Raw genomic sequence first — 27112 nt, forward strand, 5'->3', positions numbered from 1 at the left:
CAGAACTCCAGTCTCAATGTTCTGAGTTCTGGGCCGGTACTGGGAGCCCCCAACCTCAATGCCAACACAGAGAGCATTGATGGGTATTATCCCTCAGAATGTGTCCAGACTGGGCTCTTGGAAGGGGTCTGCATTGCCCCAGTGGGACATACAAGGAAAACATGGAAACCTCAGTTCTAATTTATAAGTAGAATTTATAAGAAGCATATAATTCTTAACATGCAGACATGGTTGACCACTGGCATCCTCTTCAGCTTCCAGTTCCAACAGGGAACAGCCTTCTGTAGCCTGGTTAAGTCGATTTTTTTCAACTGATTTATCTAGTTTTTACTAAAATAATGCTAATGAAGGATTAGCAAGGTTTTTGCAGACTATATGATGTACACAAGCAAAGCTAACGTGGAAACAGCAGGACTGACTTTTCTTATTCCTGCAGCTCTTTACTTTCATCTCAGATGTAAAACCCAACCAGAACTAATAATTAAAAAGAAAAAGAGAGAAGCAGGTGTGGAAAAGAACATTGAACTGTCTCATTTATATATACTAATGTTGGGAATAAGCCTCTCACTTATATTAGAAATATTTCTGAGGCTTCTCTTTGAGATAGCATTGTTGGTCATGTAACCACAAAAATTAACAAAAACATTTAAGAACAAAGCATCCACCCAGAAGAAACAGACCTTCTTTGTAGGTTGGTTTTGTTTTGTCTTTTCTGTAATGTTAAAATTCATAAATATTCAAGCCAAGCATTCCACAAAATTTCAGTCTTCTTAATGATAAATATTAAAAGGATTCCTGGGGTTTCTTATTTTTTTTTAACAACAGATAAAATGTCACTTAAAGGGAACACTCGTTCTTCCTAACACACAAGTATAACTATAAATAAGTAAATATAACTCTATTGAAGGTGGATGCATTATTTCATTAATAAGTGTGCTTCATCCCCCCCCCCCAAAAAAAAAAAAACCTTGACCCATATTCCCACAAGTTATGCTCTGCACTGAGCGTCTGTGAAAGCAGGAAATAAGAGCAATCCACACATAAGACAACACCATACAACCAGGAAGACTCCTGATTAGCCCAGTGGCTACAAAGACGGACACAAACAAGTCTGAGCTTTTTCAACAATAACTGAGTCTCCTTACAATCCAAAATAAATTATTTTAATTTTCCCTTTCAAGGAAATGGTGAAATAACTCAGGATGGTGCAACAACTCTCAAAGATGGCATTTCTTTATGGCTCAGGGAAACTGACTCATGCTGGTTTAACATTCACAACTAAGTTACTAGCTTTCTGGTCTAATATTTGGTCTTTTTATGTTATGGTTTGGATCTGGTCTGTAACGCAGCAAAATTTAGAGGTGGGGCTTTGGGGAAATGATTGGATCATGAGGGTCTGAAACTGTCAAAGAATTATTAGTTCATTGATAGCTGAATGGATGGCCTAGAGGAGGTGGAAACTGTAGCCAGGTGGGGCACAGTTGGAGGAAATGGCTTACTGGAGGTGTGCCCTTTGAGACTGGATCTTGTCCCAGGTGTACCTGTCTCCACCCTCTCCTCTTTGTCTCTCATGCACACTTTCCTGATCACTATGAGCCTAGAAGTTTTCCTCTACTACACCCTTCATTTTTTTGATGTTCTGCTTCCTCTCAGAATCAAAGCAATGGAGCTGGCCAACCACAGAGCCAACATGAGCCAAACATGAACCAAACATGAGCCAAAACCAATCTGTCTTCTTTTAATTTGCTCATGTCAGGTATATTGGTCCCAGCAAGGGAAAGCTACCACTTTGTGCATGCTTCAGAGGCAGTGATAACTGCTAACACTCATGTGCAAGTATAGCAGGTCTGAAAACTTGTATCCATGGGGGACTTCACACCTATCCTGATCCAAGTGTTCAGAGAAAAGGGGACTTGGGAAATTCTTGGGTCTTCTACTTTGGCACAGGGAAGACTGCTATCTGTCAGCAACCCATGAAGATAAAGGTGTATTTTGTAGAATAGGTATGATTTAATTCCATTGTCCCTCCAAAGTTAATGGCAACAATTTCACATGCTACTCCATTATAGGTAAGAACCATTAACATTTTTGACCATTTTGACCATCCAGGCATAAGTCTTTATTCATCGTTGGAACAACAATTTAAACTGTTTTGATTTTTTTCCATTAAAAAAAAAAAAAAAAACACTCACAAGACCTGAGTGATTCATCTAAGGCCCTAGAGCTAGGAGGTAGAAAGATCTGGATTTAGGAGTGTCTAGGCCAAAGCTTATGCTTTTGGGACAATAACTACTCTCAGAAGCCGTATGTGTCTTTGGAAATGCCCTGCACATCATTCCTTCAGTAACTATTTGTTAAGCAACCACAAGTGCCAAGAACTGCATTGGGTACCACAAGTGTGAGAGTGAGCACAGCCAGAGCTCAACTTCCATGGGAGAGTCAGAGATGGCAAGAGAACATACCAGGCCTATAGCAGGAGAGGGAGGAGATAGGATCCAGCTAAGGCTGAGGAGTCCAGCCTTTCAGCATTTTGTGGAGGTAGCATTTGTGTCAAGACTTGAGGAACAAAAGTAGGACATAGCAACAATGACCCAAAGGACACAATGGCTCTGCAAGCTTTGGTATATCATGCGTGTGTATTAGGCTGCTTTTTGTTTGTCTCTGTGTGCCACAACTTGCTCTATCAAAAAAAAAAAAAAAAAAAAAGCATAATGGAAGTAGTGGGAATGAGTGTTCAACTTTGAGGATCCTTAGAGTAGAGAGCATCACCCACAAAAGCTAGGAATGTTCAGAAAATTTAACTCATTAGTAGATAGCCTAGGTTCAAGTGCAGCTCCACCACTTAGAACAGTGTGATTTGGGGTTAAGAAAAATTAGCCTCTTTGAGCCTCAATTTCTGCAACCTTAAAAAGAGGAAAAATAAGCAGCTACGAGTTTTGAGGGAATAAAATATATCTAAGTATAAAAGTGTATTATAATATTACATATACTTTTATGTTTTATAATCTTCTATAACTAGAGTATTCTACACAAAAGGTGTGATGGCTGCTTTCTACTTGGGACTACAATAGGTTTCCCCCATTCATGAGGGATGTTTCTAGGTCCCCTGTGGATGCCCAGCTCCAGGGATTATATGGAATCCTATATGCACTGTTTTTTTTTTTTCCAATATATACCTACATGCTTATGATACAGGTCAACTTAGAAATGTTACAATAAAAGATTAACAGCAATGATAAAAAATAGAACAGTTATAACTACATACTACAATATGTTATGTGTTCTATTTTTCTCCCTGTCAAAATATTCTATTTTTCTATATTCTCTTTGGGTCACAGCTGATTATGTGTAACTGTAACCTGGGAAAGCAAATTCACAGACAAGGGGGCCTGTTGTACACTCCTTGATCACACAAAGGGCTGACTCATCTCCTCAGTCACAAACCTAGTGATGTGCCTGTAATCCCCTAAATCCATATAAAACACAAACGATGTTCAGCTTTTAACATCCTGAAAATTGAACTGTTTTAATTCTCATAATTATTTAAAATTTCTGATACTGGTTTAGCCTCTCAGTGTTAATTACTAATCAAAAACCTTATTAGTAAAATCAATACCCATAAATCAAATGCATTTCTATACATCAGTGATGAATCCTCTGAAAGAGAAATTAGGAAAACTATCCCATTCACAATATCCTCAATAAATAAATAAATAAGATACATGGGAATTAACAAAGAGGTGAAATACTTCTACAATGAAAACTACAGAACATTAAAGAAAGAAATTGAAGAAGACCCTAGAAGATGGAAAGGTCTCCCAAGCTCTTGAATAGGCAAAATTAATATTATCAAAATGGCCATACTACCCAAAGCACTATAAAGATTCAATGCAATTTCAATTAAAATCCCATCATCATTCCTTGTAGAAATAGAAAAGGCAATCATGAAATTCATTTGGAAAAATAAGAGACTCAGAATAGCCAAAGCAATCCTTAGCAAGAAGAATGAAGCAGGAGGCATCACAATACCAGAACTTATACTATACTACAAAGCTATAGTAACAAAAATAACATGGTATTGGTACCAAAATAGACATGTAGACAAATGGTACAGAATAGGGGACACAGAGACAAACCCACATAAATACAGTTATCTCATACTAGAACAAAGGCATCAAAAACATACACTGAAGAAAAGAGAGCCTCTTCAACAAATGGTGCTGGGAAAACTGAAAAGTCATATGCAACAAAATGAAACTAAACCCCTATCTCCCACCATGCACAAAACTCAACTCAAAGTTCACCAAGGACCTAGGAATTAGTACAGAGACCCTGTGCATAACAGAGAAAAAAAGTAGGCCCAAAAGTTTATCATGTTGAATTAGGCACCAACTTCCTTAACAAGACTCCTAAAACACAAGAAATAAAACCAAGAATTAATAAATGGGATGGATTCAAACTACAAAGCTTCTTCTCTGCAAAATAAACAATCAATAAGGTGAAGAAAGAGCCTCCATTTGGGAGTAAATTTTTGCCACACACACACACACCAGGTAGAGCACTAATCTCCAGGACATATAAAAAAACTCAAAAAACTTAACACCAAAAAAACAAACAACCCAATCAATAAATAGGCCAAGGAACTGAACAGACACTTCTCTGAAGAAATATACATTGGATCAACAGATATATTTAAAAAATGTTCAATATCTCTAATAATTACAGAAATGCAAATCAAAACTACTCTAAGCTTTCATCTCACTCCAATCAGAATGACAGTTATCAAGAATAAAAACAACAATAAGTGTTGGCAAGGATGTGGGGGAAATGGCACATTTATACATTGCTAGTGGGACTTCAAATTGGTGCAACCACTCTGGAAAACAGTATGGAGATTCCTTAGAAAACTTGGAATGGAACCACAATTTGATCCAGCTATCTCAATCCTTGGTCTATACCTAAAGGACTTAAAATCAGCATACTATAGTAACACAGCCACAACAATGTTTATGGTAGCTCAATTCATGATAACTCAACTGTGGAAGCAACGTAGATGCCATTCAATATATGAATGGATAAAGAAACTGTGATATATATATATATATATATATATATATACACACACACACACACACACACACACATACACACACACACACACACAATGGAATATTACTCAGCATTAAAAGAGAATAAAATTATGGCATTTGCAGGTAAACAAAGACTGAATGTTCTCTCTGATAAGTGGATGCTGATCCATAACAGAGGTTGGGGGAAAACATGGAAAAAATGGAAGAACTTTTGGTAAAGGGGAGGGTGGGGAGGGATTGGGGACATGAGGGCCGGAAAGATGATGGAATAAGATGGACACCATTACCCTAGTTATATATGACTGTAATATAGTGTGACACTACATGATTTACAACCAGAGAAATGAAAAATTGTGCTGCAATTGTATACAATGAATCAAAATGCATTATTCTGTTATATATACCTAATTATAATAAATAAATAAATATTTTTTTTAAAAAAAACAAACCTTATCAGGTACTACTATACTACTATTATTCCTGAATCTGATAAAGTAGAGCAACTGGTCCAAAATTTTGTTCAGATTAATTTTTACTGTAGTTTGTAGTACTTTTTTTTTTTAATCTGCAGCACTTTCTAGAGTTGATAGAAATGTCAAATGCAAACTCAAATTTGGCTCATATACAGACCCAACCTCAAGGACCGTACACAAGGCTTATTTTTGTTTGGACTGCACAACACACCAACTTCCTCCTGGAGGAAATCCCACTATCTGACTCTTGTTGGCTGGATGCTATAAAGAAGTCACATCCAATGGTTGGTCCCAACCCCAGCACAGAAGAAGGGATGCTTGCAGGTGGGGAAATGGCCAGGACGCTGCAGTGTTTGCATACTAGATTCTCCTGCATTGATCCGTCCTCCCAGTTTAAGGCCACAGCTCCTAGACAGAAATCCACAGTATGGAAGCAGGAACTTCCAGGTGATGAATTATAATCAGCCAACCATTCACTATTGAAGATAGTGAATAAATATTTAATGACCCTTGATTAAAGATACAAAAGTTCTCACACACAGGAATAGTATATCCCTACAGTAACAGTCACCTGTCAGATGACTACATTCAGTTACAGGCTTCCACTGTGCTTGACACCAATAAAAATGCACCATGTTCTCCATCCCCTCCCTCTGCCCAGGTCTCTTCATTGCATGCATACTGGCCACAAAAGCTTCTGCATATCTTAGTACCTCCTCCAATGTGGTGTCTGAGATTCCATATCCCATCAGGTGCAATTGCTCTAAGTTCTGATCCAGGGTCTGGAAGAGCTCCCCGAGGCAGGCCTTGCCTGAGTCCTTTGGGATGGCAAAGGTCAGCTCACTCTCACTGCTGTCTTTGAGAAATGCTTGTGGTACATAAAGCTGTATCAGGGATGTAACATAAGCTATGTCCTCGGGATCATGGACCTGAGGAACAGAGGGCTATCAAAAAGAAAACAGAGTGAGAAATCAGTAAGAAACATCAATCCAAACACATACCAGTCAATTACCTGTAAACTCATAAGCAAATTATACACATTCCACTTCAAAACTTGAATGGGATACTGTATTTAAGTGGTAGGCATTCAATAAATACAGAATATTTTTCTTTGTTTCTTCTTTGTTAAAAATATAAAGCAATAGGATGGGGCTGTAGCTCAGTGATAGAGGGCTTGCCTAGTATGTGCAAGGTCCAAGGTTAAATCAATCCCCATTACCACAAGTAGTAGCAGTAGTAGTTGTAGTAGTAATAATAATAATATAAATCCTCAGTGATAAACCTGGCAAGGTCAGACCCACATGCCCAACTTGCTTACATGCACTGCAGCCTATTTATAGGGGTCTGTGTTCATGGAACAATCACAAAGGAGACTCAAGTTCTAGCAATTGGATTGCAATAAACAAGGTTGAGTCTTCTTAAGAGGGAGACAAGGATTCCCAACTGAAGAAGAAAACAAGCCATCTCAAGGATGGCAAGATACTCTAAGCTAGAGAGGAGGCAAATGGGAACCACGGAACAGAGGTCAAGGGAAGACTTCCTTCAGGTCACCAAGGACCAGACAAGGTCATTGAGAACTGACAGTGACTTCCCACACTTCCTGGATCAACTACACGACCACCATGGCCTGTCCCGTTCATATTAGACAATGATGCTTCTGCATATCTCGAGTCCCTCCACATTTGCTATAGCTCCTTACTACTCTGCTTCTGACTTGAGGCAAAGTTTAGACTCCTAGAGTATCCCTGTCAGAAAAATGTTTCTTGAATACTCGGCAGCAGCTCCTAGTACCTGTCAGGTAATTCTGAGCCCTTGTGCATTTCCTTCTAGCAGATAAAATGCACCTTTGGGTTCACAGAGCCTAGCTCCTGCTGCTCAGCCCTGGAGGGACATATTTTGGCAACTGACTATTGTGCACAAAAGGCCTCCACTTAGGTATTATTGTCGAGTGAGTGTCACAATTTGTTCCTTATGCCACAGACAGGAAGGGAACTTCTCCAATGACACCAAAAGAGCAGTACTCCTTACTTGCTTTGTGAGCATCAGGCTGAGTCCCTGGCCGTAGGACTCTGTCAGGCAGAAAGGAGGACCGCAGCACTTGAGCCGCCCCTGCTGCAGGACGGCCACATGGTCACTGAGCATCTCAGCTTCATCCAGGTGGTGGGTTGTGAAGATGATCGTGCGACCTAGGTCCAAGCACAAGCACATCAGAATCAATGTGACAAAGGCTCAGAGGAAGACCATCTATTCTTCCTCAGAGAATGGTAGGTCCTTGACACAATTGAAAGGCAGCCACCAATTTTAAGCAGAAAAAATTGAAATGGATACTGTGGAAAAGACCTAGCCAAGGGCCCTTTGTAAATTAAAAACTCTTTAACTATTTATTCTACAGTTTCCCCAAAGGTCATGACTGCTATTTTTATAAATCCTCCAACCCCTTCTGGATGCAGTTGGGGGAGCCACTCTGCCAGGTCCTAATGGTGAAACTGAGGTGCAAAACACAAAGTCCCTTTGCCAAAACATCATTCCTTAAGACTTAGAGGCAGATAGCCACATGAATGTAAAGAAGACACAGAAATGTTTAAAAAGCTGGATGAGCATCTTTCTCTTCTCTGATCTGATCTTCTGTGGGCTATAGCCTATGGAAGGGCTACTGTGTAAGAAAACCACAAGCTCTAGGTTAAACCATAGAGTAATCTTTAAAAATGACTATGTCTAAATTGTCCTGGCATATATAGGTACCTTTAGGGATCAGGGATGACAGAACCATGTGGACTCATTCATCTAGACCTTCTCAGAAGGTGAAACCATCCTGACTGCCCAGACAGGGACACTGTTTCAATGCTTAGCTCACATGTATCCTCCATGAGTTCTAGCATCTTGTAAAATTGTACTACCTTTCCTTGGGAGAAAAAGGCACCAGCTTTCCTCAGAAGAGCAGAGACCAGGGAAGCTAAAGGTAAAGTTTATTTCAGTAACATAAAGAGAAGCTGTTCTGACTTTTAGTTTCTACTTCCCTCATTGGCTTACATTGAGCCCCATTGAACTGTTCTATCAAGTAGAACAAATGTATTGATTCATTCTGATTGCAAAAGCAAACTTTCAAAGAGATAAGGCTGAAGATGTTTTTAACCCTATTTAATTTTATATTTTTCAATAGAGAGGAAGGATTAAAAAACTATGCCTCTAATTCCTTTTATAAAATCCATCTTTAAAGAAAGCACGAAATAGAGACCCAAGAACAGCAGGGAGAAGGGCCCATGGGGACTAGCTCTTGCTATAGATGTGTTCTAAAAACCAGGGACCATTTCTTTGCCCCTAAGTCCTTTGATGCTAAGAAAATGTGCTCGACTCCTGGCCTGGGATCAGAGGCAGGTTAGTTTCTTTGATTATAGGTATCATGCAGTTCAGATATATTCCCATACAATGAGGTAGTCTAAAAATAGAAGTCCACTGGAATCTAAATTTCCAAATGAGAAAGAGAAAGTAGAATGGTGGTTGCTAGGGGCTGAAGAGATGGAAAGAGGAACAGGAAGATTTGGCTAAAGGTATAAAGTTTCAATTATGAAAGATGAATGAATTCTGGAGATCTATTGCACAGAATGATGACTATGGTTAATAATAATGCATTGTATACATGAAATTAGAACTTAAATGTTCTCAACACACACACACACACACACACACACACACACACTAAAAGTTTATGAGGCAACAGACCTGTTAATTAGCTTGACATAATTACTTCATGATATATGCATTTATGAAAACATTATGCTGTATACAACAAAAGCATACAATCTGCATTGTCATATATACCTTAGTAAAGCTGGGATTGTAAATAAATAACAGATAAATTTTCAATGAACTTAAAACAGTCACAGATGTTTGAGCTATGATGGTCCCTTACTACTGTTAGGGCAACTTGAAAAAAACCCTAAATCTCAAAGGACAATATTAATTCTCTGTTTTCTCCCAAGAGACTCTTTCATTGTTTCTCTCCCTAATTTAGATGACATACTCTACCTCTTTTCTTCCAAAACCTGTAATTCCCACATTTACTTTCTATCATCTATTTTAATAATAACAATGACAGCCTGTCATGGATCCAGTACCCACATAGTAGGTACTGAGTTATGCACTTTTACATATTGCACATTTACTTCTTGCAAAATCCTATGTGATGATATAATTGTCTCAATTTGCAAATTAGATAACTGAAGCTCAGAGGAATCTGACCATTTTTTCCAGGATCATATAGCATATAAGGACCAAGTATCAAATCCAGTACAAGGATTTAGTTGTGATATGCCAATTTGTTCTGGTATCCTTTGCTTCTTAATGGATCTTTATACGAGAAGCACAAAAGCAATGGCACCAGGGCTGATCAAGAGTTCACATTGTTCCCGACTAAGTAGGAAATACACACGTGAAATTCCCCATAGATTGAGCTCCCAGTGTACTGGTGTTCTGATGGAAGAATCTCTTCCTACTCAGCAGATACCATTCATTTTTGTGCAGTGTTGGATCAATCTCACAGAGCTCTTATCAGTTACCTGAAGGTTTGGGGCTGTTTCTAGAAATGGTTATACATTTTGATTTTTGAAAATGTATTTTTCTATAAGTAACTGCCTAACTAATCAACCTAACTAACTAATCTTAGACCCTATTGTTTTTGCACTTCAATCAATACAAGGACAATTCCAAAGAAGTCTTCCAAAGACAAAAAAAAAAAAGTGAGAAAATAATATCTAATTTATAACAAAAGAATTTGAAGAAATCTGTCTTTTAGGCTTACACTGTATCTGGTTTTCTGTCTAAAGTAACCTTTCTGTTCACTACTAAAATGTTCTGTCAGCTAAACCTTTAAGCATCCATCTCTGATTTTTAAAATAAACAAGTGCAGTGGGCTTTTGGTATTTCATTTGCACAACAAGTCACAGTGCAGAGGCAGTGTAATCTTCTTGTCCATCTCTCATCCTTCTTATGTATCAGTCCACACTTACAGTGACAGGGAAATTGTTATTACCAATCTAAATTAGAATCATCTCAAAATGTAATCAGTTTCTCTAAGTGACATTCTGTGACTTGCACAAAAAGTTCACATTTCCTCATTTCTGCCCTTTACATTTATCCCCAAAGCCCATTTAGGCAAATGGAACAAGAAGCCTTTGCAAAGGATTGGGATCTTTGCGTGCAATGTGGTCAGCCTCCTCTGGACTCTGGGAGACCACCTGTTGCTGTCCCCCTCCCTATCTTAGTGTCTGTGGGTTGAGCAGCAACCCAAAAGGGTCGGGTCTCAAAGTACAGAGTGCTCCCGGGCTCTTTCCACCTTGACTAGATCCTACTGGCTTCACATCCCTAAATCTAACCCAGACTTCCAGCCAGCCAGCTTCAAGTCCACCCCCTACACCACTCTTCCATGGAAGCATCTTTAGCAAGCTCTCCTCAGTATGGAAGCCCATGGGTGTGAGAATACCCCCCTGGGTCCCAGCATTCCACTCAGTCTCATGAACTTTGATGTGGCTTCACCCAGATTGAGAAGCCACGTGGAGCACACTTTTTCATGAATTGTCCAGCCCAAGCCCAAGCCCAAGCCCAAGCCTAGAATGGGGGGAAAAAAGCCACATTTGTTTGCTTGTTATCCCTGATCCCTTCTCTGTCCTCTCTTTCTAAGTTTCCCCTAAAATTGTGGGACAGGAACAGGATAATTCCTTTATGCCCCATTTGAATTACCCTTCTCCCTTCTCATCTCACCCTATGGCAGGCCTTAAGTGATAGACTGGAGCCTCTATTCTAAGAGAGAATTCAATATTCTGAGCCTCTTTGGTTCTGGATGGTTAAAAAAAAAAAAACAAGAAAAAAGGGGGAAAAAAAGAAAGGTCCTTTCTTATCATTGCTTTTATTTTCCTTCAGTAACCAATCCCCCAGGATTCAGGCCAAGACTGAGGAAGACATTATGCTCAAAAAAACAAAAGCAAAAATTTAAAAAGACAGTGTGTAAGATCATGTATTAATCTTGCTTCTGAAGCTTCTAAACTTATTCACCAGCACCAAGATATGTTTCACTATTGCCCATGTTTCTTTCCAAACAAGAATGTTTCTACACAAAATACTGTAGCAATGCTTCCGAGATGTCAGGGCTACACAAAGAACCAGAAGTTGGACATTAGTAACTACCCATCTAATGCCTCCACTGAAAATAAGAAATAATGGAGATGAGAAACATAGACCCTCTAAGTCAGTAACATGAGTTTTCCCTTTCATGCAGTCAATTTTCTCCCTATTTGTGAGCCCATCACATGCCCAACTCTCCATACCTCAGTTTCCTCATCTGAGAAAAGAAGGTGTGGGGCTGGGGTTGTGGCTCAGTGGTAGAGCACTTGCCTGGCATGTGTGAGGCACTGGGTTCAATTCTCAGCACCACATATAAACAAATAAATAAATGAAGGTCTATGAATAACTAATAACATTTTTTAAAAAAAGAAAGAAAAGCAAGTGCTAAGGTTTGTATCTTAAATGTCCTCCAAAGGCCCATGTGTTAAAGTCTTAGTCCCCAGTCTGTGCCATTATTGGGAGGTGGTAAAACCTTTGGGAGATGGCACCTGGTGGAAGGAAGTTGGGTCCCTGGGAACATTCTCCTGAAGGGGACGTCAGGGCCCTGGTCCCTTCATGTCTCCCTCATTGCTTTTTAGCCACAAAGTAAAACATCTTGCTTCACCACATGCTCCCACCATGAGGAACTGTACTATAATAGGCCCAAAGAAATAGAGCCAACCAACTATGGACAGAAACCTCTGAAACCATAAGGCCAGATAGATCTTTGCCCCTTGTATAAATCATCTCAGGTATTTTCCCCAGCCTCAGAAGACCCACACAGGGCAGTTGATCCTAGATGATCTTTAATGTCTTCTTTAATCGCCCGTGCATCCACAGTGAAACACAATATGGATAAAGACATTTTCAACTGAAATCATGTATGATAACGCTCATTGCAAGTTGCATTGCTAATACTGAAAGGACAAATTACAAAGTAAGCATTCTGAGTACTACAGAGCTACAATCAAACATATCTTAAAATCATCTGAAGATTTTATTTGTTCCAGAAAGAATAAGACATCCTTATTGTGGCTGGGCATGGTGGTGCACACCTGTAATCTCAGCAGCTCCAGAGGCTGAGGCAATAGGATTGCAAGTTCAAAGCCAGCCTCAGCAACTTAGCAAGGCCCTAAGCAACTCAGGAAGACCCTGTCTCTAAATAAAATATTTTAAAAGGGCTGGGGATGTGGCTCAGTGATTCAGTACTCCTGGGTTCAATCCTCAGTACCTCCCCCCCAAAAAAGATATATTGTTATTGTGAAGTGACTTGATTCTCACATATAATAGCTATTCTTTCCCTGTGCCACAACATTGTGGAGAGACAAAGTGGAACAAGGCTCAGGTCCTACCTTCCCGGTACTTGAGCAGAATGTCCCAGAGGCTGCGCCGGGAGCAAGGGTCCACCCCACTTGTAGGCTCATCCAGAACCACTGTCCTCGATGTGCCCATGAAAGCAATGCCAATCGAGAGCTTCCTCTTCAGGCCTCCAGAGAGAGTTTGGGTTTGTTTGTGCTGATGCTGAACTAGCCCCACATCCTTGAGAGTTCTGAAACAAGAAGAAAGGCTTCACTCTTCTCTCCAACACTTGAAAGCTTTGCTCTGAATTCCACTCCACCTATGAGGACTATGGTGACTGAGATATTTATAAAACACAGGTACATCAAAAAGGCTTGGATGATACATGTGCATAGGAGTCTTTACAGAGTAGCATTGCCCTTCCACATGGGCAGATAACACCACACCCCTTTGTTAAGTGTGATGCTGGTCAACAGTATCTGCCAAGTAAGGTGACTATAAAATACTTCATCTCCTCCCTGGAGAAGCCTCTCCATTTCATTCAGACATCCTGCCAAGGGGAGACCAACATCCCCTCAATATGGTCGAATGGTTGAAGCATCAGTGTGGTCAGAAGAAGAGCTCCAGAGCTCACTTGACAAGGCCTTTAATTCTCTGGATCACTAGGTACTCAAATTGTATCTCCTTGATTTCCTAAATAACTAGGAAGTCCCAAGGACAAGACACTTACAAAATATAAATCCTCAATTTCCATTAATATAAAAATAAGCCTCTTATTCTCTCAGGGATTTTTCATTCTTGAGAGTTCCAGAAAATTTCAGATACCTATCCCAAAGACTTCCCTGTGTGAAGCTTTACCCTCCATGTCTATGGCTCCACCATCTTTTCTCACAAATAACTGCCACTCCTTACCATCATTATACTCTGTTAAGTCCACAGGAAGAGACCTACTCCTACCTCATCACCTGTTTGAAGTCTCACTCCTTGTTCAAGAACCAGCTTAAATCATGCCTCCCTGAAACCTTCCCCTGGACATTCAAACCAAGTGGGTCTGATACCCTAAGCTTCAGGACTTCTTATCACTTCCTGATAGCCAACAACTGAAGGGCCTCTCTGAACTCAGGGAGACTATCAGACTACACAGGTGCCGTAGAATCACAGAGGTTCCACATAATCTTGAGATTCAGCAAGAGTCGGGTTGGAAACCTTACAAAATACTAAGCAAAGCACTGAGTGAGTCCCAAGAACTTTCTTGCCTGATGACTAAGTAAATTTTTCATGTCTGCTTTATTATTTATATATTTTCTATCCTAACACAGAAAGAGCTGTAGCTAGCTTCTTAGTGTCTAGTTTTCAGTCTATGCATTTTATATTTAGTTCAAGTTCAGAGTGTACTTTCTGCTGGTTAAATCTCAACCTAAACTTTTGGCAGTAACATATGCACCTGCTTTCTGTGTTACCCACTGTTGACAACATCCAAGTTAGAAACAGGAAGATGAATGGTTCAGTTTCAGCAGGAAATTGCTGGACCCTATAGTCTACCAACATGTTCCCATCTGGGTGATTCCAATACAGCAGTGGATGTGACTCTCCCAAGCTTGGTCTGGACCAGCTTGGTCAGTCAGTAGAGAAGACAGACAAGAAAATATATCAATAAATTATCAAATATTCTCGAACACGCATGTTCTGATTATATTTCTACATTAAACCACCCCTCTTTTTTTTATTGACACAATGTCTATACTACCTTTTTGTATAGGCAGACCTGCAGTGCTGCCTCACTTTACACCCCAAACAGGCCGAAATCCCACCTTCTCAGTATTCTTGGCCTTGTGATTCAGAAGTGGTTTTGACTCTGAGACACTCTAACCTCTACCTGTGGGTCTGTCACAGCACATTCCCTGCACAGGTGCCAGGCAAGGTGTTAAGTGATGGCACTGTGCTTCTGTAATGGAATGCATCCAAACAGGCTGAGGTTTGCTTTCTCTTATCCTTTAGGCAACTGGCTAGCATCAGTCTGTTTTACTCTGTGAATTTGCTTGTTTTTGATGGAAATCTGCTTTTCCAATACATTTTGAACTTTAACATATTAAAATATTTTATGGTCAAAATTACTCATCATTTTTTTCTTAATTGGTAAAACCAAGAGTAATAGACAGTAACAATGAGGTAGAGAGAATAAGTATGAGTCTATTTTATTTGTGTGCATTTTATAAATTCTTTCAAGATTGCACAATGCTATCTACAGGTGCTGGGTGTTTATGATGTACATTTGGGGATAGGGGCAGCAATAAAGCATAATTCCTTCTCAAGGAGATCAGCATCCTATGAAGACATCATATATACACACCCAACTAGAACACAAGGAGAAGAAACACAGTGCTATGGGTAACCCACAAGAGACTGTGAGTTATTGGTCTTGAGAAGTCCAGCTTGAAGTACAAGTTTCTATTCACATCAAAGTGTAGTAGAATTTAATCATGGGTTTGAAGAATGTCATTTATTCAATTTATAAAATTATAACTTTTTAAATATTAAAAACTTTTAGCACTTATCCTGGTTAATCATAATTAACATTTATTACACATGCATTCTATGCCAGGTTTTGTTTTAACTGCTTTGTGCATATAAATAAATATATTCTTCATATCTTTCCAAAGAGGTTCTATTATTGGAACCCTATAATATTTGGGAAACCAAAGGTAGAGAGAGTATATATTGCAAACAGATTTCTAAGCAAATGGCAGAGCTGGATTTAAACCTAGCAATCTAAAGCCAGACTATGCCATTATAGCCTACTGGCATCCACTGGGTCACTGTGACACCCATCAGACATAGCTGTTAATGATCCCACTCTCGATATGGACTATAGTCCTTTCCCAAGGATATTATGCTTATTTTCCCAGAACAAAGTATGGAGCCTGATGACTTAATTTGTACCCATGGTATACCCATTAACATCAACGGAGGTCTAGGACTTGACTTGTTCCCCAGGAAAGGATATATTCCTAGGACTTTAAGTCACAAGGTATTGTCTGGAGAGACTAAAACATTGCCTCAGGAGCCATTTCCATTTCATTGGTTTCTGATTGTGGTTCAGCTACTTTGATCAAATTTAAAGATTAGATAAATATTATGGTTTGGATCTGCAATGTCCTCAAGAAAGTTCATGTGTTGAAAGCATGGTCCCCAAAATAGCAAGGTTCAAGGGGGGAGGGGGGCTTAGGACATGACCGGATAGTAAGGGTTGTAATCTCATCGGATTAATCATCTGGTGGATTAATGATTTGAATGGATTAACAGAGGGTAACTAAAGGCAAGTAGGGTGTGACTGGAGGAGGTAGGTCACTAGTAGCATTGCCTTGGGAAGTATATCTTTCCCTGTTCCCTTTCTCTGTTTTTCCTTCTTTCCCACTGCCATGCCCTTCCGCCATGATGTTCTGTTTCACAATTGGTTGACCAACTGCATTGTTCTGGGCCCAGAACCATTCAGTGGCTCTACCATATACTGAGGCCTCTGAAATTATAAGCCAAAATAAATATTTTCTCTTTTAAGTTGTTCTTGTCAGATACTTTAGCTACAGCAATGAAATGCTGATTAACACAAGCAGAAAACAATCTGCAAACATTGGTCATATTTTTACTTGATAATTTTTCTTAAAAAATCCAAGGTCATAGAGTGGCTAGTGTTTTTTTTTTTTAATTATTGATCAGTCACATACCAAAAAGAAGCAAATACTTCCTGCAAATTTATTTATTTATTTATTTTTATTAATATAATGTGATTTTATTAAATTCATTCCATTTATCCTCCCCTTTCCCTTCCTTCCTCCCTCTCATTCTCTTACATGGATTCCACTGATCTTCCCTATATCTTAATGATATCTGATCCCCTCCCCCATTGCCTTCTTTCCCTTATTTTGCTAATTTAAATTTCAAATTTCTTCTCAAAAGAACATGAAAACTCTCTAATTGAGAATATTGCTAAACAGCAGGAAAATAAGGAAAGGACTTTCTCTCATATTATCTACTGGAGACCCTGTTTCAGAGGTTTCACTTCAGGCATCCATTCATTTATTTGGCAAACGTTTACTAAACCCCTACAATGTGTGGTGCCTGCCATCTACTTGGCTAGAGAAATGAATTGAATCTTATTTATAGTTTTAAAAAATATATGTGAATAAATATAAGAAAGTATAGTAAGATATGAGAAAGGTAATAGTAAAGCCCCACGCATTGTGGGAACTTTCAATCTAGTGAAGAGCATTCTCCATTCACCTTCACCAGTCCCAGGGACTCACGACCAAGGTAGACCCTAGACCTTGTCTTTCCAGCTACCATAGTTCCTCCAGTGTCTCAATTCTGTGAATTCTTTTCTGATCACATGTATATTTAAAACCCCTCTCTCTACTCAGCAATGACTTACTCCACCAAAAATCAATTTTTCATTTTTCCTCTTCATTTAAGGTCCTTCCTCCCCTCACTTCCAAGTTTCTAAGTCCATGGCCATCAATATAATAACTTCTTTGCATGCACCCTTAACCCTGAAAAATGTTGAAGCTAAATACAGGCTCCCTTTACCTCCTGCTAACTTACCTGAACCAACTGTGCTTGCAGGAGAGCCAACTGCCAGCTCTTCTTCTAGGACCCTTTCCCTGTCCTCTATAGGCAGTGTTCCACCAAGCCTCTAGTGCATCCAAATCACTCATTCTCTGCTGAACCACTCTCAGCAATGTACAGATATGTTTCTGTGAGTTGTGTCTTTGAAGCATCCTTTTTTTGACCTCAATTTTCCATTCTGGTACCATCCCATTTATTTTCTCCCTTTTGCCGAAAAATTCCTGGGAAAATTTTTACCAACTTTTGTATTGTTACCAACTTTCTCCCCAATTTTCTCCTTCTCTTTTCTCTTTAATTGACTTGAGTAAGATTTTCACCCCTAGCACATTACTGACATTGCTTTTCTGGAGGTTACCAAGGCCGTCTGCATACTAACCCAAAGGTCACTTCTCAGTCTTCCTCGTACTTGGCCTGCAACAGCACTGATGCACTGATCTTCCTCCTCCTCAATGGGCCTGGTCCACTCTTTTTTCTTCCTCCTTCTTTCTTGGTTTCTCTTGCCTTTTTAACTTGTTCCTCCTCATCTGTCCATGACTGTGTCAGTGTGTCCAGGCTCTGCTCTGGACACAGTGACACCGTGTCCTCTCTTTGCTCTACTTGCATATATGCCCTCATTGATCTTGTTACTACCTCCAACCTGAGTTCCACAGTGTAGGCCAGAACTCTAAAGGGTAACATTAACCATATAACATCTCATTGATTCAAAACCCTGACATGTTCCTCTCTTGACTATTCATCTTCTCCAGGCCAAAATAAAGGCCAAAAAAATTAACAACATGTCTCTTGACAAACGTTCACTCTAAAGCTTCTTTGAGGGATGCCACTCTCTTGAGCTCACATTTTAATTAAGCTAGACATTATGGAAAATAAGGGGTGCTACAGGACACTAATAAGGAGCATGTTGGCTCTAAATCCAATGTTTTCAGTTTTCTCTCCCTCTAATTGAGAACTACTGTCCTAGAACATGATCTCATTCTGATTGCATTTGCAAAATTGGCTTTGTTGCCAGGTAACATGCTGTGCATTGATAACCATTAAGGTTGCCTGGTACCCAAATAAGATGAAGCCAATGTAGCATTGTTAGGTGCATGATTTAAACCACCAATCACGATCACTGTAGAGTTTACTATAGCCCAGGGTAGACACAATATTTTAAATTAAAATAAGTGACCTGTGACTTTTAATATAAGAAATTTGGTTGTACGTAACCAATTTGTTATTTTGTAATATGTAGACCATACAATGTCTAGTCATTTCTTATTAAGTATATACTCAAATTTAAGACAGGCTTACATAGTAAAAAGTGAACATTTTTTCCTGTACATTCAAGAGTACATTGTCATTTACACTATAACTATTCGTACTCACTTTCTGAAGACATCACAGGTATGAACGAGCCCACTGTACAGTAGAGAATGCCTTCCTCATGTGCCAACAAGGTGAATTTTAAGAGGGGAAAAGGGCCAGACATGGTGGCACACACCTGTAATCCCAGTGGCTCAGGAGGCTGAGGCAGGAGGAAAAGCCCTAAGCAATTTAGCAAGACTCTATCTCAAAATTTAAAAACATAAAAAGGGTTAGGGCTAGGGATGTGGCTCGGTGGTTAAGCACTGGTTAAGTGGTTAAGTTAAAACTAGTACAGCAAAGTATTTCTGGAGAAGCAGTTTGCCACCTTCCAGTGCTGTTCTATAATCACTAACAAATCATCTTCATTTCCCAAACCACTGGAACTTACTAAGAAATATCCATTTTGAGTCAAGGGAACACCACCAGAAATGTGCTGGAGAATACCCTTTCCCTTACCTGGAACTTCTCCAGAGGCCCCCATCTCTCATGCTACAGCTGAGAAACCAGCCCAAAGGAAAGGCAACAGAATGCACCTGGCATCCGAGAGTCTTGGTCATACCCATGTTGCCTGTATGAACTGCATGGCCCAATCGCCCTGAGCTTCAGTTTCCTCATCTATAAATTGGAGACAGCCCTCCCTGCTTCCCAGGGAAGAGACACTGCTATGAGACCACACCTGTGGTCACTCTCAGCACAGATCACCTCTTTAGCACTTCCTTCCAAAGACATGCTAGGGGATCCCACCAGCCTTCCCTTCCTCAAATTTCTTCTGCTCACTTCTGCAAAGCTTATGTTCTCCCACCAACCCAATCCACCACCTTCTCTTCCCTGGATCTCTGTCATAGCTGCCTAAGAACCCCATCTTTCAGTCCATGCTCCACAATCCTCTTTGATCCAACCCAGGTTATTCTCCTCAGTTTGCGGTGGCCTATGACAGTGTGATTCACATTCTTGCGCCTGGTCTCAGATGTACTATCAGTGCTCCTTCCATCTGTACTGGTGGTCTCCCCCGTGACCATGGCACCTGCTATAGTGTAGTAAGACCTACCTTCCAGATCTGAAGCCAAGCACAATCCCCTGCTCTTTAACACCTGTAGGTGCACTATACAGTTCTAACTCCTTGCTGTGACTAACAAGGTTTTTTACAACCAGTTCTCCTGCTTGCTTCTGTGTTATTTTTATTTTAGGACACCCCTGGGAACCCTTAGCTCCAGACACATAAAATTCCTCCAGCAGCTTATCCACACTTTCCCACATTTGCTCAGCTCTTCCCCACTTCAAAGACATAACAGATCAAATGCAGTGCCTTCCCTGGAAAGCCCTCCCTGATATTCCCAGTATTCGTGGGTATCTTAATTCTATGGTTGAGAACCATTTGCTAAATGTCTTCCTCCCATAAACACAGGCATAGCTGATTTTTAACGTGTCTCTTTCTACACTCTTCACTTACAGAACTAGGCAAGGACAGGAGGAGTGAAGAGACTACTGTTTACTAACTTGTTGACTTGCTGCTGTAGCTCCTTCTGGGTCCACCCTGGTGCCTTTATGGAAGCAAAGAGTAGGAGATGTTCCCGGACGGTGAGATTGGCAAATAGGACGTCCTGCTGCGGACACACCCCCAGCTCCATCCTGACCCTGGACAAGTCTGTCTGCAGATTCTTGCCATTGATGATGATGGCCCCAGAAGTGGGAGGGTAGAGCCCTGTCAACATGGATCTGCCAGAGAAAACAAATTAGCATGGATAAAAGTGATGCTGAGACTCTGAACATTGATGATCCAATCAACTCCCAGATGAAATGCGCATTCGATGAAGAACCAACAGTTTCTACATCCGCAGTTAAAAGTTCTGAGGAGGTTCAGGGGACATTGGTTGATTAATCTTGGAAATGTGAGAATATGATCATGTCTATACCCCCATATGGATCACTGTGATCATAAAGCACTAAAGTTGTATCAGACTTTTAGATGGAAAATCCAACTTTATTTGTATAATAAAGGAATCAAGCTAAAGAAATAACATATTTTCCTCGTAACTGAGCATAAGCAAACAGAAATGTCAACCTAGATTTCCAACCTGTGGCCAGTCCTCCTCCTGCTTTCACCAGACTATTTGTCCCTATCAAATCCACAAGAGTTGAGTGATCCATTACCCAATACTCACTTATCTGACTTCACCAAGCTGAGGATTGCCTAGTTCTGCTTCCTTGTTTCAACTGTTTCCTTATTTATAAAACGTTAAGAATTCACCTATATTAGGACTATCAAATATACTCCTAAGTATTTATGCAAGAGACATTAAAACATGGCCATATGAAGGTATGTACATGAATATTCATAGCAGCTTTGTTCACAATCACTAAAAACTGGGAACAGACTCAATTGTCACCAACAGATGAAAACATGACCAAACTGTGGAGTCTCCATACAATGGAATACCACCCATCAATCATAAGACCAAGCTGCTGATAGACTGCAACCAGGCATAAATGGGTTAAGCAAAAAAAAAAAAAAAAAGGCACAATTCCATGTGTAACAGATTCTAGAATAATTTATGGGGACATAAGATAATGTCTGTGTTCCCATGTAATACACTGTGAACACAGACCATTCTTGCGGATGGAAATCCAACTTTACTCTTATAGAGGAGAAGTCAGTATCCTTAGAAGTTGGTTCCACAACTCCTCATGAATATTAAAACCCTCAGATGCTCAAATGCCTTATATAAAATGGAGTCTGAGGTAGGAGGATCATAAGTTCAAATCCAGCCTTAGTAACTTAGTGAGGCCCAAAGTAATTTAACAAAAACCTGTCTCAACATAAAATAAAAAGGACTGGGGATGTGGCTCAGTGTTTAAGCACCTCTGGGTTAAATCCCTAGTTAACACCCAATCCACTCCCCCCAAAAAAACACACAATGTAGTGTTTTCAAATAACCTATGCAACCCTCCCATATCATTTAAATCATCTCTAGATGACTTTAATACTTATAAAATGTATATGGTGTATAAATAGTTATCATATTATATTGTTTAGGAAATAATGACAAAAAGTCTGTACCTATTCAGTACTGAGGCAATATTTTTCTCAATTTTTTAATTTTTTTTTTTTACTTGTAGATGGACACCATACCTTTATTTGTTTTTATTTTTATGTGTTGTCGGGGATTGGTCCCAGTGCCTCACGCATGCTAGGCAAGCGCTCTACCACTGAGCCATAACCCCCACCCTCTCAAATATTTTTGACCTGCTATTGGTTGAATCTGAGGTTGAGGAGCCCATGGACATGGGGAACCAACTATACATATTCTGTAGGAGTCTCCAAGAGGTTTGTTTTTAATGGTGAAGACTGAGCTCATTAGTGGGCCTCTTGGATTCTCATTAAGCCCTGCTGTAAAGACAGGAGTACTACACAGGACTGAACATGCACTTCCCAAGTACACTAGCTGCAGCCTAGTCAGCAAGCTTTGAATCTTCAGGGAACTCCAAATTTAATTCTCATCATTCTGTTAAACAAGCACACCAAGCTTTCCTGGGCAGAACTGTACATTAGTAAAAGCATGATGTAGAATGCTAGCTTTGGGAATTATCTATATAACTTGCAAACGCTAAAAGAAGTCTCAGAGAGTTTTTTAGTTCTATTCCAATTTTTTCTGTGATTTCTTCTCCCCCCTGCCCCGGGGATTGAACCCAAGGTTGCTTAGCCACTAAACCACTAAGCCACATTCATAGCCTTTTCTATTTTTTATTTTGAGAAAGGGTCTCACTAAGTTGTTTAGGGCCTCAATAAGTTGCTGAGGCTGCTTTTGAACTTGCAGTCCTCCTGTCTTGGCCTCCTGAGTCCCTGGGATTGTAGGCAGTGACCAGCCCATATATAGATTCTGAAGCCTTGCATATATTAATTTTCTGTCTTTCATAATAAGCTTGAGGCAAAATCCTTTGTATTATCTTCATACTTTAGTCCTATATATTTAGTGACAAAAGGGATATGATTTGTTTTTAAGAGAAATCCGATAATTTCAGTGGGATAACCTTTAGCATACCACCTGTTCTACCGCCAGCTCAGAACTATGACTATTTGAATTTATTGCTTTTCCAGGGTCACATAATTGGATTCTTTAATCAAATCTAGACCCCTGGACCCTAAGCCAAAAACCAAATCTCAATAAAAAAGCAAACAAGAAGCAGAATATGGAAAAAATAATAATTAAAATGATTTAAAAATTTGCAAATATAGTTCTGCTATTCAAAAAAGCAAAATTATCTTGCCCTCTAGAAAAAGAAAGTATCATAGGATTTTCCAAAACTAAAGTAAAATATAATAAATTATTTGTAGGCAATACAAGAAGAAATATTTTTAAAAAAATCCATCCACCGGAAATGGAGAAAATCTTACTGAGTGAAATAAACCAGATGTAGACTATCAAGGGTTGAACGTTTTCTCTCACAGGTGGAAGCCAGAACAAAATAATGGAAAGAAGGAAACTGGGGAGGGGGTCAGAAAGCACAAAGATTATCGGGAAGATCAGTGAAGTAGAAGGAGAACTAGAAGGAGGGAAGAAGGAAGGGAAAGAAATATGAAAACGATTCTGACAGACTCGTGTTTATATATATATATATATTATATATATATATATTATATATATATAATATATATATATTATATATATATATTATATATATATATATTATATATATATAATATATATATATTATATATATATATATTATATATATATATTATATATATATATTATATATATATAATATATATATATTATATATATATATATTATATATATATATATTATATATATTCACCTTTGTGTACATATGTAAAGTACCAGTCAAAAATAAATAAAGGAGTGAAAGGAAGATCAGTAGAGGAAGGAGAAAAAGGGGAGGGAAAAAGAAAGAGACGAAATGGGGATCAAAATCAAATTCTTTGTGCATATAATTTTGTCAAAAAGAATCCAAACACTATGTATAATTATAATGATCTGATAAAAACATTAACAGATTGACTTGGTTAAAAAAAGAAAAAAGCTCCATGCATCCCATCCTTCCTCAGAAGCTACTCTAGGTCTAAAATGTAATTGGGTAATTGTGTGACATAGATCCACTCTGGGGGAGAAGGCTCTGACTCTCTCCTGTGTCACTGAACTCTGAACTGGACTAAAAAAAATACAAAGAAAAGAAAAGGAGTAAAAGAAATCAGACCTTTGGTGTGTCATGGGTAAACTGGTATTTGTAAGAACAAAGGAAAGCAAATTGGGACGCACATGATGGTGGTTTTCCCGGCACCGTTGGTCCCCAGCAGTGCGGTGATTTGGCCTCTGTGAAAGGTGAGGGTGAGGTCTTGGACAGCCACCTTGTGGCCCTCATGCTCCTTAGTCACAGACAGCAGGGTGACTCCTGGAGCGTCTCCTTCAAGCTCTCCTCTGCTTTGCGGTAATGGCCCTGTGAGAAAGATGAAAATTCTTTCCGATATGATTTCAAAAGCCCCCCAAAAACATTTACACTTATTGTTGCATTGTTTTCTTTAGAATTGAATTCTAATTCTGTGACATGCATAGCAGTTCAAAAATCCTTATTCAAAGCAAAAAGAAAGTTACTTAATGGCAGAAATTAAGTGAAATCACAGATGACAGTTTTGAACCCTTATGAGAAATAATTTGTAGAAAATACAAAAATAAAGACACACGCATGTATTTCTTGATGTAGAGAAAAGAACAAGGTAGGTGAGTTACACACCAAAAGGTCCATAAGAAATATTCTGCTTGATGAGAGTTGATATTCCAAATTTTCTAAAAGATTCATGTTTTACTAGTTTAATCAGAAAAAAAATTACTCCCAATATTAACTCATAGCATACAAACACCATGATGGTGTGGGAGACCAACCTTGCATGTGACTGAGTCACACTCCCCGGCTGGGTGCTGAGGCACTCAGTCACAGAAATGTGGCAGAGCTCTCCCCACCCTTCTTGGGTTTGAGGGGAATGGTGTCTGGTGCATGGGTGTATCTTGCTGCAGCCCCATGGGTGTAGCTAAGCTCACCTGTTCCTTTGTAATATTACCCCTTGCCCTGTTTAGGATAGAATCTTCCATGGAAGTGCCTTGTGTGTGTCTCCTTCTCTTACTGTGCCCTTGTGTGTGGCCTACCCAGATGTCAGTCAACCTGCTGACAGTGGACATCATGAAGATAGACTCAGCCCCCTGAAACCTGACCCCTTGCCTCATTTGAATAGCTTCTCCTCAATAAAAGGGGTCAGTGCGTGTTCTCTCTCTCTCTCTCTTCCTGCAAACCTTTAAGGTCAGAGGAGCCATCATAGCAACCCCAATGAAAAAGGTATTTGTGTCTCTTGTGTGGTTATTTTGTGCGGCCCAGTCAGCCCAGTTTACCTGGAGTGACCTCTGAGCCTTTTGGTCGTGAGAACAGAAACCCGGCATGATGGGAACTTGCAACTCCATGGGTGGTGCACCCATCTGAGTGGTCCATTTGTAGAAGTATCCATGTGTCTGGCCACAGGAGTGGGCTGTGACTAGAATACAGCCATATGAGAACAGTCCTGCCCTCATCTCCTTAGAGCAAGCAGTTTATCCTAAGAGCATTATCCATTGGTAAGTGGCATTGATATTCTCTCACAGAAACATGGAAGAAGCTGGCATGTGTGAAATCACTTTGACATGTTTAAGTGTACCACACCTGGCAACTGCTTTGCTTTTATTTTATTTTTCAATGTCCTTCATTTTTAGACAAATGCTTCAGTTTTACCAAATTATTAGAGATGCACAAATATAAATGATACATAGAATACAGAGAGTGGGAGTGCTTGGAATAATAAGTAATGTGAATATTCTGGGGTTCCTGGGCTCACGCGAACAAGATATGACCAGGGGACAGTGCCTTGCACTTTAGTCCTGCAGCTGTTTCTGAACCCAAGACAGTCTGAAAGTCAGTTTCTAAGAATCAGTTCTAAGTTCTAAAGGCTCACCCAAAAGTGAAAATCAAAAATCAAACTGACCAGAATACAAATGCATCTAATGGTGCTATTCCTTACATACCTTGATTATCAAAGTTCCCATTGAAGAAGAACAAACTAGAACTTAGAGAGCGTCGCTGTTTCTCTACCAAGCCACATATACTCTTCCAATATGATGCAGTGAAGGGGAAATACCATGGTTTCCTTAAACCAAAAGTTCCTAAAAATTGAATTAACATGAATATAATTATTTTATATGTAAATGAAGACTCCATAATAGAATATGTTTTCATATTTTCAATATGCATCCCATGCATAAACCAGTGATATCCTGAATCAGTGTATTAGCTTTGAAGGAAGCCCTAAATCTCCTAAGGTCCAAGTCAGGGCCATCTGCTAGGACCCACTCACATCCAGTCCCACTAGGAGACTTTGAGAAGTGCTCAATAAACCTTTTTTTGTTTTGTTTTGTTTTTTTTTAATAAATGCCACATTTTTTTTATTCATTCATCTATTGAAGGGCCAAAATCAGTTTTTGCCTAACAACAAGTATTAGGACCCCTCAAGTCAGGTCACCAGTATTGGTTGACAATAAATACTTCCTAGCCTGTCCAATGTCGATCTCAGGTATCAACACTTGGAAGCATTCCTAATCCATCGTCCAGTTACTATTCCCCTATGGATAAACCTTTTTTTGAATAATTGTTGATTATTCCCCAGAGTAAAGTCTCATTCCTGCCCCACATTGCTACTTTATTTCCTTATTGCTCATCTCATGCCGATCTTCGATGTTTGCATAGATTCCTGGATAAGAGGAGGAGCATAAAGTAAGTAACTGAAAGAATAAATCAATTAAAACTCCCACAAAGAGGAATAATTCATAATGCTTACATTTCCATATGAAATGTATCAACATTCTTCAAACGTATTCTTCAAATTCATTTCAGTCCATTTAACAGCCACTTTGCCCTCATTAGAAGTTGAAATGAAAGGGGATTTAATTATTAACACTTTTCAATTTTCTTTAATGCATCTATTCTAGCTTAAGTGTGATGAGTGCAACTAATCTAAAGGCCTAAATTCTACAAGTGATTGGAATACAAAAGGTTTATGCGAAGACTAGTTTTGCACTTTGACCACCAAGCAAAAGAGAAATATGCAAGTGTTTACATAGTCTAATCAGATTATTCAAAAAGATGGTCATA

The 27112-nt window shown here is 39.3% G+C and overlaps 1 protein-coding gene across 1 annotated transcript in view; it reads right to left on the minus strand.

Moving 5' to 3' along the window:
* ABCA13 (ATP binding cassette subfamily A member 13) overlaps window positions 1-27112 on the minus strand; it is a gene marked incomplete at both ends in the record, with an annotated part of 438366 nt that overhangs the window by 211423 nt on the left and 199831 nt on the right. Inside the window, 6 exons of the mRNA XM_081283275.1 lie at window positions 6277-6507; window positions 7592-7749; window positions 13012-13208; window positions 20423-20641; window positions 24205-24382; window positions 25990-26127. Of these exons, the coding sequence (XP_081139401.1) occupies window positions 6277-6507; window positions 7592-7749; window positions 13012-13208; window positions 20423-20641; window positions 24205-24382; window positions 25990-26127 (1121 nt within the window). The remainder of the gene's footprint in view (window positions 1-6276; window positions 6508-7591; window positions 7750-13011; window positions 13209-20422; window positions 20642-24204; window positions 24383-25989; window positions 26128-27112) is intronic.

This window comes from Spermophilus citellus (genome assembly GCF_964194105.1).
Source record: "Spermophilus citellus genome assembly, chromosome: 3".
NCBI lineage: Eukaryota > Metazoa > Chordata > Mammalia > Rodentia > Sciuridae > Spermophilus > Spermophilus citellus.